Here is an 18,800-nt window from a genome sequence, read left to right as displayed (position 1 = left end):
TCTTCATCAGTCCTGACGTTCACACTGATGTCTGGTGACTTTACCCTGAATTACAAAAAAGAATATTGATTATTAATAAACTCTAAATTTGGACACAACGTTTTTTAAGAATATTTCCAGTTTATAAGAAGTGAGGCATCTTACTTTCACCATTTTGCACTCTGCCCTTCACTAATAATAACAATGGTCTAACTCTTTCATACTTTCTATGGCACTAATGATCCTAAAGGTCGGTGTAGCGCTGGGGTTTCTGCAGGGCGAGTGATGGGAGGTGAAGTTTAAAGTCGAGGGCACGCAGACATATTTTAGGTTTCTCTAAAAATAAATCAGTAAGGAAACATGAATGGATCTTGACTTTGTAAATTAAACCCACCGACACTGTTGTTGCCTGTCAGAGTTTATTCATTTCTGTGGGATTTTGTTTGTTTTGATGCAACATTTTTGAGGCATTGTTTTTTTTTTGTCAACTTTAGCCACGACTCTGCTCTTTCTTCATCTTTTCCTTTGTCGCCGTCCAACCACGGCTGCATTTCTCAGGTTCTGAGTTTGTGCTTTGAAGTTGTTGAAACTTGCCTCACGACTCGTGATTGCGGACAAACTGTAGTATTTAGATGCTTTTCAAACAAAATCTTTATCTTTATAACCAACACTATTTGTGTTTCGTGTCTCTCTATATCGGACCAATACCAATGAAAAGCTCTAACGACTATCACATTTGTTAGTGGAGCTTTATTTTATCAATTCAAGGTCCCACATATTGATCATATTTACTTTAAATACATGTTGTCATCCATATACCGAGGATCCGTCCACAGACAGAAGACAGACTATCCAAAAACAGCTCAGCAACTTCTGTTGCTATGAAGAAAGAAAAGCTTTTGATCAGTAAAACAAAGATGCATTAAACAGTCTGTTATAAATATATAAAGATTAGCACTAGTACCAGCTGTGTGACAACAAAATAAAATGATAGAATTCATAAAACAACTTGTAATTCAACCTCATATAAAAAAAAATCTAATATAACCCTTAAACAACTTCTCTTGATGTCCAGTGCTTCAGTTTGAATGTTTCTGTGTCTGCATCACAGACTGGGTTTCATCGTTTAAAGGTTTGTGACGGAGGAAATATGGAACAAAATGGGTAAACATGGCATGTAAACTTTACTTTCTAATTACAATGCGAATATCGTTATTTTGCCTCAGGAAAAAAACTAACATACAGAGACTGACCTTCAAATTCCCTCCTTCACTCCCAGCCTGGTTCATATCATTAATTCTTGGTGGACTGAAAAATGTATATAAACATAAAGTTGTAATCCTTGAAATTTTCAGGAATTCAAACCCCATTTTTGATCAGTTATGATCAGGATTTTTCTGTAAACGCCCTTTAACATATTTACATTAAGTACATAGTTCATAAGCACAAATATATCACAGGAGGAATTAGTATATAACCCAGCACACTTAACATTTTTGCACTGTTCCAGATTAAGTTGCTGCTTTACAGTGAAAACATCAACTAGGAAAAACCCAGGCTGGCTTTTATTGTGAAGGAGATTATTTTGAAGTGTTTGGATTGTCTGACTTGTTGATTAAAACAACATGAGTTTGTTTCATTGCTCCGTAAACTGACTCGCCTGCTAATCAGTGACTGTTTGCTGGAGTATTAAACGGAACCAGAACTGAAATCTTCTGGATTTCAACTTTCAAACACCGATGGCAGTTTTTCTGTCCGAGTGTTGTTTCATCATCGTGTTACAGTGTTGGCGCCTCACCGCCGCCGCCTTTAAAACCACCAGCGCATCTTGGGAGGAGAAGCCGTGGTCGGGCCCTCCACGTCAAAGACGGCGTCCTGTCCGAGGGACGAGCAGACGTAGTAGAGGTTGGCGCCTAGCATGACCAGGATGGGGAAGAAGGTGAAGCCGAAGCCGAAGCCTCTGACGCTGCTGCCCAGAGAGAGGCAGAGCCAGTAGATGAGCCTGCAGGACACACACACACACACACACACGGTGACGTGATGAGAGGTTTGATGCTCGTCAATCAGTGAGATAGATTTGGATGAGTAACGTCAGAAGATCTGATTATCATCCACTTGCACCTTTCGGCAGAGACATTAAACGCCTCAGCTCCTTCCTGCTTCTCATCAGTTTTTGCATCGAGCCGCTTGACGACTCAAAAACAGATTTATGATCCCGACAGATGCTTTTCGCTCTGACCTGCTCTAATTTTTTAGATCATGTGCTTGAATCTGTCTGAGAATAATATTTTTATTAGATTAGTCACAATTGAGAGTTGATGCTGTGATGTAAAAAAAAAAAAAGGTTTATAGAGTCTAGTTTGTCTGACCTCCCCAAAGACTGGAGCTTTGTTGTGGTTCATCTCTGGTTACATGACCTGGGAACAACTGCAGATCTGATCAATGAATAATGAATTGTAATATCTGATGACTTTAAAACACCTCTAATTATGTGGTAATATAGTGACGCTGTAACTGCCCCTCCATTAGGGATGAACAGTGGTTTTCCTTCATGTTGAATCATGTCTTAAAAAGCTGGTTTATAAACTTGAGACTTGCCCAGTAGTGAATAAATTCACTGGACCTGAAACTCTTGAGTGATCTAACAGGTTTAGGACAAAAAAAAAATCCCCAGTTGAACCAGTTTATTGTGGAGGTTGAGAGGGTGAACGGGCCGAACCCACAGAGACACTACTGTGATGAAAAGGCCGACGACAGATCAAAGCTGCAGCAGGAAGCGGCTCCATAAAATCAAATGGACGAATAACAGAGAGTATGTGGGAGTGAGAAGGTGAATGTTCAACTTATTATCACGTAATCCAACTGGTTCAGATATGGCTGTTTTTTGTTTTTCTTCCCATCTTGCTGCCTCACTCACTCGTTCATTAGACTGAAGACTCAGACAAACTCTGCTGGTCACCGGCAGCAACTCGTCTCTCTGTGAGTGAATGCTGTGATTATTTCTGGGAACATTTAAATCAGCCTGTAATAACTTTATGAGTTATATGAGCCATTTAAACAATCTGCAGACACACAGCTCATTTCATTCACACCTCCGGGGCCAGAGCTCAGTCAAATACAACACAAATGCTCATTATTATAGTCCCACTGTGATTATAACGTCAGAGTTATGGGGGGAAAGAAATTCATAGTGAGGTAGGAAAAAAGCTTTTTGTGACTATGCATCATTGGATCAGACTTTAAAAGGATTTCAGGTTCACCTCCACAGTTTCCTTCACACCATTTAAAGGTTTAATTACAAAATTAATTGACTGTAATTGTGGTTGCCAAACAATGAAGGCCTTGGTGTCATTGCAAACACCTGCAATTTTTTATTTCACTGTTTCAACTGTGTTGATTTCAGTACGTCTGGACCTAATATTAAAATCCTGGAGTAAGTTATATCCAGAACTAGTGAATGTATTTGGAACTGACCTAACATTTAACTGGGATGAACTTCTTTTTGGGCTTGTACGCTCAACTAATATTTATTTGGAATACTGAGTTAAGCTGCTAGAAGAGCAATTACAAAGAAATGGCTTAAAGCAGACATCCCATCTGTTGACGAATGGTATGATATCATTTACGGTGTATTTGTGATGGAAAGAATCACTTTTTCACTGAGGCTTAAGCAGTCTAAATGTGAAGACATCTGGAAGCAATGTAAATATATTTCCCTGAAACTCCTTTCTTTTGTTTAAGTAATTATTTTTCTTTCTGTGTGTATATTAGTCTAAGATGTACTTGATTAATACCTTATTTTATTGTATTATTATAACATAAAACACCCCATGTTCATGTGTTATTTTATAAAATGCTTTGTAAAAGGCAAAAAAAATTTAATCCTGATGATGAATCTACAATTGAGATACAACTGAGCTGCATCATCTGGTCAAAATGTAACTCGTCCAAAACTCTGGTTTATGACCAAACATCTGTTAAAAGCTCATGATGCTTTCATCAGCCTCGGCTCTGTGTTGTGATTAGTGCTAATTAGCCAAAGCTAACCAGGCTAAACTTTGACAGTGAACATGATGTGACCATTATTTGGATCCTGAACATCAAACAGAAACAGAATAAACGGCCGTACCTGCCAAACACAAACAGGATGGTGAGCAGCGGCACCAGTTTGACCAGCTCCTGGCTGATGTAGGTTGCCATGACGGCGAGCTGCAGGAAGTAGAAGAGGAAGAGGGCCAGCGACTCGTTGACGTAGTGCCAGTGCACGGCGACCTCGCTGTGCTGCAGGTGAGTCTGATACAGCGGCTTCAGGGCGCTGAACCTGAGCCGGGCCACGCCCTGCACCAGCACACCTACACACACACACACACACACACACACAGAGCAGGGAGGTCGTTTCATACACCGCAGTAAAGTTAGTTTTAAGTTGAATATTTGACAGACAATTCGCTCTTTCTCAATACATTAAAAATTCATAGAAAATATAAGATGTGTTCAAATGCAATAAAAACAGGTGTGTGTCATAGAGGAGGCTTAGATCTTATGTCCTGTGTTGATTTTGAGCCAACTGGTCACATGACCTGGGAGTTATTGAGCTATAAGGCTCATATTTACAGTATGAAAGACATTAAATATTACATGTGTTAAAATGCAATAAAAAAGGAGTGTATCATAGAGCAAGCTTAGATCTACCATCCTGTATGATTTTGAGCCAACAGGTCACATGACCGGGAGTTATTGAGCTATAATGCTCATATTTACATGAAATAAATTAATAATAAATATTTAGAGATGTCAATCCAAATAGGTCATGTGACCTATTTGCTCAAAATCGACACAGGACAGAAGATTTAACCCCCCTCTATGACACACACCTGTTTTTATTACATTTAAAATTTTATATGAATTTTTAATGTCTTTCATACTGTAAATATGAGCCTTATAGCTCAATAACTCCCAGGCCATGTGACCTATTTGCTCAAAATCAACACAGGACAGAAGATCTAAGCCTCCTCTATGACACTCACCTGTTTTTATTGCATTTGAACACATGTAATATTTTATACATTGTTTCATACCAGGCTTTGTGAGAGGATCACGGCGTTTGTTTGTTTTTTTAATTCACATGCAGACGTACTGAGGTCTTACCGAGCAGGATGGGGATGCTGGCGAAGAAGGCGCAGCGCAGCGTGTAGACCACCCTGAGGGGGGGGCTCTCCAGCAGCGGGGAGTCGAAGGGAAGGAGTTTGTAACCGCCCCACACCAGGAGAGGGAAGAGGAGCGCTGCAGCCGCTGTGGCCAGAGCCAGCCTCAGTTTCTCACTGCACAGGTGCTCACACAGGTCTGTGGAAGGAGCACACACACACACACTTCGTTTTAACACAAAATGGTTTTTCATTCTAAATGTGTGGAAAAAAAAAAAATCTGCATCTGTGATTTGTGTCTACTGGGACTGGAAGGTGCCGCTGAGGCGGAGAGGACGAGACTGATTCATCTCAAGACATGTAATTATATCTGATTAAGGAGAAAAGAGGTCATTAGTGTGAACGAGCAGGTACTTACGGAGGGAAAATGTGCTACTGAAAACACTTCACCTTGGCTCGAGTACAACAAACAGCTCACACAAGACTGGAGAAAGTATACCCCCCCCCAAAAAAAAGCGCTACAGACTAAAAATCTACTTTAAATAAAGCAACTAAATGAAGTCAAACCAGCAGCACAGCGAGTTCTGGTGTGGCTCAGATATTAAATGAAGGTCATTATTGTCTTTTCAATAGCACAAAGGAACTGGATCATTAAATGGTTGATTTAGGAATCACAATGACAAACTACTTCAGTAATAATCTTAGTTAATCTTGTCTTCGTTTTATGGAACAGCTGTTGTTGAAGATGTTTTTTGGCAGGAAGTCACTGAATAGTCGCTCCTGAAGGATTTAGTGGATTAAGAAGTCTGATGTGTGGGACGTCCCGGGGGTTTCTGGCACTGATCATGAAGCGTAACATCCGCAGCCCGACTCGACTGGAAACTTTTGTCATCCTCCACCTCTCCTCTCATTTCCTGCCACTTCTCTATTGTCTCACCAATAAAGGCTTAAAATACCTCAGAGATACACGGCCACACTCGTCTGGCTCGTCAGAGCAGGGAAAGTGTTACCGCCGACGACAACAACAAGCACGACCACCAGCAGCCAAACGTTAAAGCGTTAAAATCATGAAATCATCATGAGCCACTCCGACAGAAATCAAACCTCACAGACACAAAATAAAAACACAAGGATGTTGTGACTCTGCAAACATCCTGCTTCTTCCAGACGACTGTGACCTCAGACTGAGCTCAACAGCAGCTGAGCTTCAGTAGAAACTTTACTTAAAAGAACAAATCACTGTTCATGGACTAAGTCACAAATTAATTTATTTATCCATCCATGAACTGCAGAATCTGTTGTTACAATAACAGCGAAGCCATAAGAACTAGAGCAGGTTAATATTATTATTATTAATAATATTACTATTATTACAACTTCAGACTGTGTTGTTTAAAATCTTTTCTGGCTTTGTTTTTTGTTTTTTGTGGGGTTGGGGCTTTTATGCCTTTTAATGGACAGGACAGTTGGAGAGAGACAGGAAATGGGGAGGCAGAGGGAGGGGGGGTGACATGCAGCAAAAGTTTGCTGGGTGGAATCGAACCGGGGCCGCTGCAGAGAGGACTATAGCCTCTGTAAATGGGCAGACGTTGGGATTTCAGTGTGAATGATTATTGTTGCTTTTTATTTTCTCTTAAAACAAATGATGTGATGTTTGTTGGTCTGGTACCAAACAAACACTTCTCTTTATGTGTAATATATATAATAATAATAATAATAATAATAATAATAATAATAATTTGTTTGTGTGGCAAACGACACTTATGGTGCACAACAACTTTGTGAAACCTTTTACCTTCATCTAGGGTTGCAAAGGGGTAGAAAATTTCCAGTAAATTTCCGGTAAATTTCCAGAAACTTTGCATGGGAAGTTAAGATGGGGAATTTTGGAAATATTCCAACTTGGAAACTTTCCATGGGAATTATGGGAATAATGAGAATTTATGGGAATTAACTGGAAATTGGGGCTAATTTAAACAAACTGTATCATATCCAAACATAAATATAAATATTTTGTTTTGTAAAAAGCAGACATCCATGCAAAATAAATTAATACAATTAAAAAACATGACTCCCCTCCCTGTTAAGGGCCAACCTTCAATTTTGTAAATTTCGGATTCATTTCCGTTTATTTCCATTTATTCCCGTTTATTCCCATATGTTCCCCTTACTTCCCATATATTCCCTTTACTTCCCATATATTCCCGTTTATTCCCATATATTCCCGTTTATTCCCATATGTTCCCCTTACTTCCCATATATTCCCATATATTCTTGTTTATTCCCATATATTCCCGTTTATTCCCATTTATTCCCGTTTATTCCCATATATTCCCGTTTATTCCCATATATTCTCGTTAATTCCCATGGAAATTTTCCAACTTTGAAAATTCCCAGAATTTTGCAACCCTGCCTTCGTCAAGAAAAGAAATTGCAGCTCCTGGGATGTGGACGTAGCCTCGTAAACCAGCCTCTCGCGGAAGTGCATTTCATTTCATTCTGAGGGAGAGTCTGGCCTCATCCCCATTCTAAGCGTTTGGACTGAAACCCTCAGAAGGCCGAGCCAATCAGCGTCGCCCGCTGTGATTGACACAACACGTTGGCCAACCAGGGACCGACTGGTGCAAAGCCCCGTCACTACACCAACTTGCTGATTGGCTGAATGGGGTTGTCTGTCAACGCTACTACCAAAGATATTAAACCGTCTTTGCTACTACTCCCGCCCAGCTCCCGCCCACCCCAAACGCTTACAGGGGGGATGAGGCCAGACTCTCCCGAGAAATGAAATGAAATGCATTTCCGCGAGAGGCTGGTTTACGAGGCTAATGTGGACGCTGAACTTGACCATATTGGGATTTTGATTACATTGCGATTAATTGTGTAGCCTGTGTAGCTACTGATGTCCAATATATGTTCTATGTTAAGAGATTCATGTATTCAATCACCGTACAGCAGCTTATCGTCATTTGTAATATTCAATCATAAGAAAAATCTTTAAGTGAACCTGTACTATAGTGTGTAGTAAAAGTGTTGTGTTGTGTTGTGTTGTGTTGTGTTGTGTTGTGTTGTGTTGTGTACTCACAGATCTTGTCGTCCTCCTCCTCCGTCCACTCGGGGTAGATGTGAACCGCCGCCTGCGGCTCCTCCTCCTCCTCCCTCTCTATGAAGAGCCGACTCTCCTCTGGGAGCTCTTTGCTGGACGGACGCACAATCGTGACCTGCGGAGTGAAGCCCAGAGCGGCTTTCTCTGAGATCCAGTGAGACTCTTCATCCTCCTCCTCCTCCTCCTCCTCCTCCTCTTCCTCCTCCTCTTCGTCGTCTGCCAGTGAGCCGTCTCCTCTGCTGTCCCGGTGGACGTCGATCTCGTCGTCCCTCCACCTCTCTCCCTCGGGCATGCTCTCCCTCCAGCGGTCTCTGCTCTTCCTCTCGCTCTCCGTCTGACTCTCACACAGCTCCCGACTCCCTCTGCTCGCCTCCGTGTCCCTCTCCTCCGACTCTGAACAAACTCCGTCGTCTTTATCCGTCCGAGGCCTCCTGTCCCTGTCTCCGGGCCACGGCAACGTGCTCGGCTCCAGCAGAGCAGAGCTGCTCATTTCTTCTTCTTCTTCTTCTTCATCATCATCCTCCTCTTCCTCTTGATCTTCCTCCTCTCTCAACACTTCTTTTTCTTCTTCTTTCTCCTCTGTGATCTCGTTCTTCTCCTCCAGGCTGTTGCTCTCTTGTGGCTTCTTACTTCCAGCTACTTGTGGCTCTGCAGTTGGGCCGTCAGGTGAAGGTGCCACATCTGGGATTAAACCACCAGGGCCGGACATTTTTCCTCTCTCTCTTCTTCTTCTTCTCAGTCGATAGCTGTTGTAAAGAGTCGTCCTGTCAGCAAAGCTTCTTCCAGAGGCTGTTGGTCATTTTTGTTGATGTCGCTGTGAAGAAAAAAAACAAATTCAGGAAACTGCCCTTCAGCTATGCAAAAAGAAAAAAAAATCAATCAATCAAAGTTCAGTGATTATCGTGGGTGTGTCGCCTTTTATGGCCCGTTCTGCCCTCACACACACCCGCAGAGTGTGTGAAGCAAGTTCAGGCAAATTCCACCTCAAGATTTCTATGTGCGTGACTTTAAGTGTTGAATCGTCAAAACGAAAGCAAATCCAGGGAGTGACAGATTGATTAATCCACTATCTGATCTACACAGTGTCATAAAAGTGTAAAAAAAAAAAAAAGTACAGTAAGTGTTGTGACACCTTTAAATTCCTGGCTTTCTTTAAGTTCAAGCTCTGGACGAATTCAATTTAATGTAACATACAAATCTCATTTGAGAAGTTTGACAAACCCACTTCACCCCAATTCTGACATACCTGTACTTATCAATCAATCATTGACAGAAAGCACTGATATAGGCTATTTCCAGCAAGTAACAAACCTATATCAACATGTCCGCATTCCTCCTCTCTGAAAACACATGAAAGTGTCTGGACTTTGTTTGACAGCCACAGACCTACAGTACTGTACGGCTTCAACAGCAGCTTTAAAAACCAATTCCAGTAGAGTTGCTGTATGAAGATGAAGGTTTATTTATAACACATATATGTTCTGACAAAGATTTTTTCTTTACATTAAAAATAAGAATAAGAAATCATAGTTGTAGCTCCATAAAAAGGCCCTGAAGTTAAATCTAAAACCAGTTTCAAGACAGATTTGTCACCTACTTACTTTACCTAGGCCTACTGGAAATATAATGATAGCCTATGTGTATAACTTTAATCCTACATTAATGTCACACTGAGACGACAAGACACTTTCACCTCGTTACAAACTGCTTTGTTTACCTTGGTCAGACACACACAGAGTTTGTAAATGTTGTGTTGACAGCGAGGTGGAGCTCCACAGGCCTGAGCACTGAGGAATGTCGTTTCCGGCTGGAGCTGAAAACTTGTTCAGCGACTCTCTCTCAATTCACGCCCGACTCCTCCTGACATAGTTCAAGAAAAAACACACTGACCTCTGATATTTTGACGGTCGACCTACCTGGTTTTTACTTCATCACGTCACCGACACGAGCTGAAACTTTGATTTTTCTTCTTTCTTTTTTCTGAAGCAGGTTCAGGAGTTGAGCTGTTTCTCACGGCTGAAAAAACAAGTTACCTGTCGTCTGCTGCTGCTGCTGCGTCAGGTGTGCTGCCTCCTTCCTAACAAGAGCTGTGAAAACAGCCAAGAGGTCTCACTCTGTTACTTTTTCCAGGCAACAAAAACGTCAAACCCTATACCTGTGGGCTGTGGCTCAATCTGACGTCACTCCCTCCTGTAGTTGATTAACCCGGAAGTCTCCTCCCCCTTTTCAAAACCAAAGAAACACCTGGAAGAGTCAAGAAATACAATTGTGCTCTTAGATAGGTAATTCTTGATCTCAATTATAGCTTTGCACTCAAGTAATAAGTGCTCTTAATTTTGTAGTCTATGCTTTCCATATGTCTTTTAAAACCTATAGCTAAATTTGTTCTCTTCGGGATGTCAGTTGCACCTAATCAACGGTATAAACTTAATATTTTGTGTTCAAATTAGTAACTCATTATGCTGCCAATTAATTCATGTTTATTTTAAAATCTCTCAAATTTGTGATTTGGACTCTAGGTTCAATAATCCAAACTGTCCGACCAATCGGTCGCACTCTCCATTTAATAATTTGTTCTAGTAAACCAAATTATCCATGTAAGAATCTGTGCTTTTTATCTGCTCTTAAATTAATAATTCTTGCTTAAATTGATAAATTGTGCTGTCTAATTAATAATTCACGCTCTCGAGCTATTTAAAAATCTGTGCTCTCAAATCTGAAGTTATTACATTGGATGTAACAAATGGACTCCAAATTATTACATTGCGTTTTGTACTCAATAATTTGTGTTCAACTTAATAATACTTGCTATTGAACTTGTAATTAACGTTTTCCGTGCAATAATTTGGTCCATCAAGCTAGTCATTTGTGTTTTCACAGTGATCACTTGCGCCTTCAAATTAGTAAAGTATCTGTTAAATGTTATCATTAGTGCTCCCAAATTAGTAATTCATGGTCTTAATTTAATAATTCAACCTTTATCACTATGCCATAGTCTGTGTGAAAGACAAGATTCATTGCTCAATATCTAGACCTTCATCTTGGTCTATACATAATAGTTTGTGCAGTTGTGAAAGGGAAGAGCAAAGTATTATGTGCAGTAATAACCTACACTGACATATTCATACAACTGCAGTAACACATTTTTAACTAAAATGTAAGTCTAGTTTGTTTTAAATCACTGAATACGTCAAACATTTTTACTACTGACCTTACCAAGCCGTGACTAGTACTGGTTATACAGTATGTAGTGATGCATCTGTGAAACACACACAACCTTTGTTGCATCCGTGACATCATGAGACAGGACTGGTCAGGCTGGAGCTGCCACTCACAGACATTATGATTAATGCTAGAATAAACATCTGATTACCATTTCCAGAGTTGCCAGGATTAAAAAGACGATGCAGTAATAATAAACAAGGATTAAAAAGGAACTAGGTCACAACTGATCCAATCATCACACCACACTGCGAAAAATAAAACGGCAAGATCAACATTTTATTTCAAGACCATAATCTCACAAATTATTGGCATCTTAGTCAAAACACACATAATCCAAATATGTCCACTTAAAATGATTCGACTTCACAAAGCCAGTTCAAATTTCAATGCAATTTTTTTAAAACCATAATCTTCTATTTTCCATTCTCACCTCACATTATTTTACACACAACTGGACACAGAAGCACAATTTGGCATTTAGAAACAATGTCAATCGTTTGACCCAACCAAAAGAGATTAGTATTAATGATATACAAGTCATGTCACACAAAAGTTGTTTTGTTTTTTTTTACACAAGGTGCTCAAAAACAGGTAAATTAATTGTTTGCAAAAATCAATTAAAAAAAATTTTGACACAAAAAATGTTGAATTTAATCTCATGACAATCGAAGGTTTCACAGCTACATGTAAACATAGAGTAAAGGCTGAGATAACGACTGCAGCTAGATAGCAGCTGAACTAAAATTTTTAAAAAAGAAAAAAAAATGTAGATGCTACACATGGAGACGGACATTTTCAAGATACCGAGCGTTTCATCAAGTCGAGGAATGCATGTAACAAAAGCTACGCGGCTGCGCTCTGATCTAAATTAATCCAGACTGATGATGGTACATTCAAAGCTTTGACAATTACGGCAAAAAACAAACATGAAGACACGATAAACTCTGAAACGGCATCAAGGAAAATAATGACATCATTGAGACATAGTTTGTCTTCAAAATTCCCCCAAACTCTCCCACAGATACTCAACAGAGAGCCGAAGGGACACTGCAACGTCCCAGCTCTGCTCCACCTCGTTCAAATTGGTGGCGCATCACTAAAACTCCAGTAGAGGACAGTCTTTTCCTGGTAAATGGGAGAGTGCTCTCAGACTTTTGTATCTGTGTGGGTCTAAAAGTTAAAGGTTTTTATGTTTTCAACTGCCCATGATAGAGCACGATGACCTGCTACGACCTTTCATCTCTCACATCGTTACAATGAAGTGTTTCTACATGTTGATTGACCTTACTCCCAATTTTAGCTCAGTTTTTGGGCTCCACCAGCTCCTGGGGGAAACATCTGTTTTCTTTAGCGGCTAAACGCTGCACTGTGCTGACCAGCTCATCGCCGACTATGTCTTTGTCGCTATAGAGCTTTCATTTGCTAAAAACAACTATGTTGGCTTAGAGAGTGAGTATGTGTTCAGACTGGAGCTGAAACTCACTGCTGCAGCTTCAGATGGAAACTGTCTGTGGGTTAAATTCATTTTTCATTCAATTGTGATTTCATGCACTTATTATGAGATTATAAAAAAATATATTTCTAGCCCCTTTACAGAAACTGAAATAAAAAGCATCCAAGTCCAAATCCTTTTTGAGTCTTGAGTGATTTTTAACTTGTGTCTTGTAAACAAAGAAGAGTTCCCGCACACATGGCCAACTTGCAGAAATTTATTGCAACGTTTCGTAACTTGTGTCTTGTGAAATACAGGATAGATACAGCTAATATAGATTCAAGTATCTATATATGAATATTCCTCTGCTGTCTGTTCCTGTAAAACTGTAAATAATAATAATTTTAAAAAGTAAAATCAAGGGGGACTGGCACGCATTTTAAAAGGAGGCATCGCTCCCCATTGGTCCACCAGTTTATCCTAGAATATGGACAGACAGATAGTCAATGAGAGATTGCACTGAGTTACAGAAGTCACACCAGTTACGGCCCGGATGTGACGCCAGGACCTCGGCTCTCTATATTTTCACTTTTATTCCCCTCCCTCTCTCCCTCCCTCCCTCCCTTCCTTCTTTTTTCTCAGCTCTACAACAGCTGTTTGGACTTCTTCCTACTCCAAGTCGTCCCCAGCAACTGGTTTTTCCTTGCACAATGTCAAACACTACATCTGAGAGCTAAATGAAAACTGGAACAATCAGTCTATGATAATAAACTCTACATGTCGGTTCTAGTAAAAGGTTATTAGTTGTATCACTTACTCAGATGACAGAAAAAAAAAGTAAATAATCATAATAAGCACGATAAAACCAGATGAACAAGTTAGTTAGAAAAACAGGAGCTGCTGAATATCTAGCCTACCTGACTGACAACATGTTAAAAACAAGATTGAATTCTATGTTTTCAACGAGCGACTACTACAGCAACGTTTTTGGTCACACCGGCATCGCTCATCAAGCCTGGTTACTAACTTCAAAGGTTGCATCCTGTTCAATCAATGTTTCTTCAGCGTCGACGGCGGGCGTCATCTGCGTGTCGTCTTCCTCCAACTCCTTCTCCACCGGCTCCTCTTCCACCGGTTGTTGCTCAAACTCCTCTTCCACCGGCTCTCCCTCCAACAGAACTTCACAAGACTCACTCTTTACTTCTGAGTGGCTGTCGAGCTGCGTTGCCCTATCGGTTTTGTTTTTGTTGAGTGAGCCTTTAGGGCGGCCTCTTTTACGAGGCGCGACATCTGCGCTTTTAGCAGTACCTGGCGGGCGGCCCCTTTTCCTCGGGGGTCCATCGCTGGGGCTGCGTGCTGACGACGGAGTGACTGGCGAATTCTTGCGTAAGTGAGCTCCTCTCTTGGATTCGACCTTGCGAGGCCGACCGGGCCTTCTGGGCGGCCCTGGGGGAGCTCCCTCCGGAGGATCGACGCGTGGGTATTTCCTCGGCCGTCCGAGTGGCTTCCAGACTTTTGGCTTCTTTTGCCGATCCTCAGGCGGCGGCAGCGGGTACTTCCTGGGCCGCCCTCTTTTGGCTGTTTTTTTTGGTCGACCAGGCCTGTCTTTCGGAGGCGAGGCGTGTACCCTCCGACGAGGCCGGCTCACAGTGCCGTGCTGTACCAGCTTATACGCCGGGCGTTTCTTGTTTAGGGAGCCTTTGGGCCGACCTCTTCCCCTCTTCGTTGGCTCTGAGCCATCTGAGAGCAGTTTTTGATTTCTTTTCTTGTTGTCAAAATATTTTCTTGGCCTCCCCCTCCCTCTCCGAGGCGTGTTTGAGATGCCGTTCGACGCGTCAATACTGGTGTGTGTCTCCTCCTGTTTGGTCAAACTGCTTACCCTTCTGTGTGATCTTCCCTCAGTCTCTGCCTCCCCCTCGCTGCTCAGCTCCAGCTCCGCCACCAGTCTGGGTTTCTTATTGGGAGAGCCCTTTGGTCGGCCTCTTTTCCTTGGTGTTGCAGGACTGCCTACATCCTCTGCACCACCTCTTAAACTTTCAGATTTGCGCTTTGTGGATCCTTTTGGACGACCCCTGCCCACTTTTGGACTGTTGGAGCCACCGTTTGGCAACTCTTCAGGTTCAACCTTCTGAACGGTGCTTTGGCTAAGAGACTTTTTTGGCCTGCCTCTTTTTCTGGGAGCAAGGTCTGTCGTTGGACAGCCTCCATTACTGGCGTCTTTCTTAGACCCTCTTGGTCTCCCTTTACCCCTGTGTGTCTGCACAGAGTTATCAGCATGGTCGTCTCCTGACCCCGCCTGCACTGTCTCTTTTGTGCTGGAGAGTTTTGGACGCCCCCGTCCTCTCTGGGGCTGTGTGGGTCCACCATTAGAGATGCCTGAAACCAGCTCCATTAGGTTAATGTCTGTCACACAAACCTTCAGCTTTTTTGAACCCTGCGGCCTCCCCCTTCCTCTTTTAGTTGGACTGCTGTTGGACATGTCTACACTGGACTCTCCCTCATTGCTCACGCCATCTGCTTGCTCTGTCTCGGCCATCCTTATTTCTTCCTCCATGCTTCTGCCTTCAGCTTTAAATACTTCTGTTAGGTCTGCACCTGTAAGATGGACATTAAAAACCACAGTTATTCCCAAAGTATTGACAGAGACAGACAGAGTAATTTAATATAAATATGAGTAATATATAAATGTATAAATAGAACTATAACACAATAGATATTTGATATTTCAAGAGGACAAATATCTGGTTAAAAAAAGAATAAAACATATCTAGACAGATAGTCTTGTATAAGATTAAAATTTTAAAAAATGTATGATATCTGATTGAAGGGTAATATTATAGACCATATGAATAATCTTAATGAAATAGGAGGCGAAATGAAATAATATACAATGTGTTTGTTTTTTTAATTTACCTTTAATAAGGTATTTTGCTAAAATGTACTTGTTTAAATTAGTAAGGAGAGCTCATATGCCTTCACTAATATTTACTCTCTTTTTACTGAAGATAACAAAACATTTTTAGAAGCTTTTATAAACTTCATGAGTAACAACACTTACTATATTCAAGTAGAGCTGTCAATTGTTTTGTTTTGTTTTTACAGATGCAATTATAACAGCCAGATTAAGTTTTCTACTTCAGCAGAACTGTTATTAATGAAAACCACATTTCTGGGCACAAAATAAAATGTATATTTTATATCAAAAATAACGAGAGAGCATAGCTTCAAAATAACATAGTTTTCAGAGTATGACAATATACACAGGCAGCATTTTTTTTTTTTTTTTGGATGATGATTGATAACATTTACATCTTATTATCATTAATTAAAGGATGAATTTTACATGGACATGTCTATTGTCTGGTGTGTACAGTCTGTCAGTGGCGGGAAGTGCTCAGCGTTAGCAACAACATGTGGACAGTTAACATCGGTTGCATGCAAATAATAATAATTTCGTCAACTTTGGCTGCACATTTGCATATCGAAACAAATGCAACTTATTTTTAAAAATCCATCGGATCCCATGCATTGCCAAGCTGTAGCCGAGGGACAGTAAATTGTGTCAGATTTAGGGCCCTAAACAAACGCGACTACTCTGGACCAGATTGTTTTCCAGGTGATAGTCAGCTTCAGAGTCGACGGCGATGGAGAGAAAGTAGCGCGCTGCTCAGCAGATAAAATAGTAATGATATATAATTAACGGAGTGCGTAGCTCACCTTCAAGAAATCCTCTGTGCAGCTTTGGATTATTTTTTCATCTAATATCGGTTCATCACTCAGCCCGTAAAGTCAAACTACGCTGTTATTGTTCCTGGGGTGGCTGTTTAAATTTGCGACCGCTTCCGGCCGTCCGTGACGTTTAGGGGGCTCGGGAGGAAATGGCGGCGCAGACTTTTAGTTCCCCTCAAAGTTTGACCCCCCACATACAACATACGCCACATACCTACATGAATATATAATATAAGCTTTTATTTCATACACAGGTCCATATCACACACATCATACAATATAAATAGTAAAACGAAAAGAAAGTACGAAAAATACAAGAAAAGTGTGCATTTTATAAAATATACATTGCACCAATGCCACCTTAGGCTAAGTGACACATACAGTACTACTGTATATAGGCTACATACATACATGCTGCCCCATAGTTTGAATACAAACCATGATGATTTACACCCAATAACTAATTCAATGAAATGCACTGTTGCAGCCTATAGGTTATTATTTCCTTTAGGAACTCTTCCTTTGAATATCAGAACCATTTCAAGTAAGAAAGCATTTAAAAAACATGTATTGTCACTTTTCAGGCTGGAGTGTCAGTAGCTACTCCCAATTAAGAACAGGTTGCTCATGTTTTTGATGCAGTGGTTTACTGTTGCCTCCGATGTGTGTTGCTCTTGTTATTGGGGCAGACCCATTTGTGTATTTGTGTACTTGCTCATGTGTATACTTGCTCACATCTACATTTACACAGTATGTAGGTTTATATGCATTTTCAGTGTAAGTCTATGATAAGTTGGGTGGGGTTTGGGGGTTGGTGAAGTGGGTGAGCAGTGTGCTGTGCTTTGTGTCTCTGTGTGTTTTGTATCATTGTAATAGTATGTCTTGTTTGTGTATTGTTTGCATTGTTTCTGTATAGGGACCCCCTCGAAAACGAGATGCTGCATCTCAAGGGGCTATCCTAAATAAACTTAAACTTACTGATGAGACCGTTTGGGGAGTTGTTATTATCATGGATTTTTCTTCTTCTTTTTTTCTTTTTTTATTGTAACTTGATCTGCGTATTGTTATAATTTATAACTTGAACTTTTAAGAGGACCCCAGGAAGACTAGCTCGGATAATGGGGATCATTAATAATGTCACTCCTGTACTACATCTACTTTTACCCTGATATCCTCGAACACACACACACACACACACACACACACACACACACACTAGACCACCGTCCTCATGTTGTGATTTTACTTCATTACTGATGATCATATAGGTTACCTCTTCAATTCTTTTTAGGGTTTAATTTGATTTAGGCTATGTATCCTGCTTCAAACTAGGCAGATATAGATATTGCAGATATAGGCTAGAGTTATTTATTATGGGAGAAAGTAATACACATCACTATGACCCTCTTTTTTTATATAAAATGTGAAAACCATTGAATATTTATAATTTCTAAGGCTTTGATTGGTCTTTTACTGCGTTTCTTTACTTCACTGCTATCTTTTAATGAGGACACTAACCAAAAAACTCAGGTGCAGTGCAGGTGGAACAACTGAACAACAATACTTTAAAATCTTCTTCACCTTTATCCTTAGGTCATTTTAAATCTATAAGTCACATATTACTCCCAGATGTTCCTGTTAGAGCTAAACCTTACTGTTAAGGTTTTTATTAATTCTAAATCATTTTGTGGCCTTTATTGTTGTTCTGTTTCTTGACCCTCATTGGTTGTTTCTTGTGTCTATGATCTTTTATTTCATATTTCTCTCGGCTTCACTGTGATGGAGCTCTTTACCTCAATGTATTCCACAGTTAGAACGGACATTCAATGAATTAATAATGAATAAAGTGTGTGTTATAGCCTATTATACATTTAACTGCATTTGTTTCTATTTTTTATTATTTTTTGCTGCTGACACTCATGTCCCACAAATGGGATCAGTGAAGTCTGACACTGTTTATTTGACATAACAGGTAGCTAGTGAGTATTTGTGGTGCTGCAGCACTGAAATGAAAACATTACGGTCAGAACAACAAAAAATATCAGAGCCTCACTCCCCCTCTGTCTGAGTCCTGCCTCCCAAATGAACACGTGAATAAAGAGAAGCCACACACCTGTGCACACTGGGCGTGTGTATGAGTTTGTCTTATCTCATCTACTCATCACCAGCATCTTCCTGCATAACCACC

At 40.6% G+C, this 18,800-nt stretch overlaps 2 protein-coding genes across 2 annotated transcripts; both read right to left on the bottom strand.

Annotated features, from left to right (window-relative positions):
* Nucleotides 1-1,765: 1,765 nt before the first annotated feature.
* tmem79a (transmembrane protein 79a) lies at nucleotides 1,766-10,281 on the bottom strand. Its single transcript, XM_085791436.1, has 5 exons — nucleotides 10,143-10,281; nucleotides 8,206-9,040; nucleotides 5,128-5,322; nucleotides 4,109-4,331; nucleotides 1,766-1,981 (listed from the first exon to the last, which is right to left on the bottom strand). Exons 2-5 carry the CDS (start codon nucleotides 8,933-8,935, stop codon nucleotides 1,789-1,791), a joined length of 1,341 nt encoding a protein of 446 aa, XP_085647562.1. The 5' UTR covers nucleotides 8,936-9,040; nucleotides 10,143-10,281; the 3' UTR covers nucleotides 1,766-1,788.
* A 1,425-nt stretch (nucleotides 10,282-11,706) lies between these two features.
* LOC146978617 (uncharacterized) lies at nucleotides 11,707-16,783 on the bottom strand. The gene is made up of 2 exons (XM_085791435.1): nucleotides 16,601-16,783; nucleotides 11,707-15,478 (listed from the first exon to the last, which is right to left on the bottom strand). The coding sequence occupies exon 2, from the start codon at nucleotides 15,435-15,437 to the stop codon at nucleotides 13,893-13,895; it is 1,545 nt and encodes a 514-aa protein (XP_085647561.1). The 5' UTR covers nucleotides 15,438-15,478; nucleotides 16,601-16,783; the 3' UTR covers nucleotides 11,707-13,892.
* Nucleotides 16,784-18,800: the final 2,017 nt, after the last annotated feature.

Source organism: Trachurus japonicus, chromosome 11 (assembly GCF_045865225.1).
Source record: "Trachurus japonicus isolate A0001 chromosome 11, Traja_1.0".
Classification (NCBI taxonomy): Eukaryota; Metazoa; Chordata; class Actinopteri; order Carangiformes; family Carangidae; genus Trachurus; species Trachurus japonicus.
Note: the sequence above shows the minus strand (reverse complement) of the source record. Positions and strands in the feature narration are given on the sequence as shown.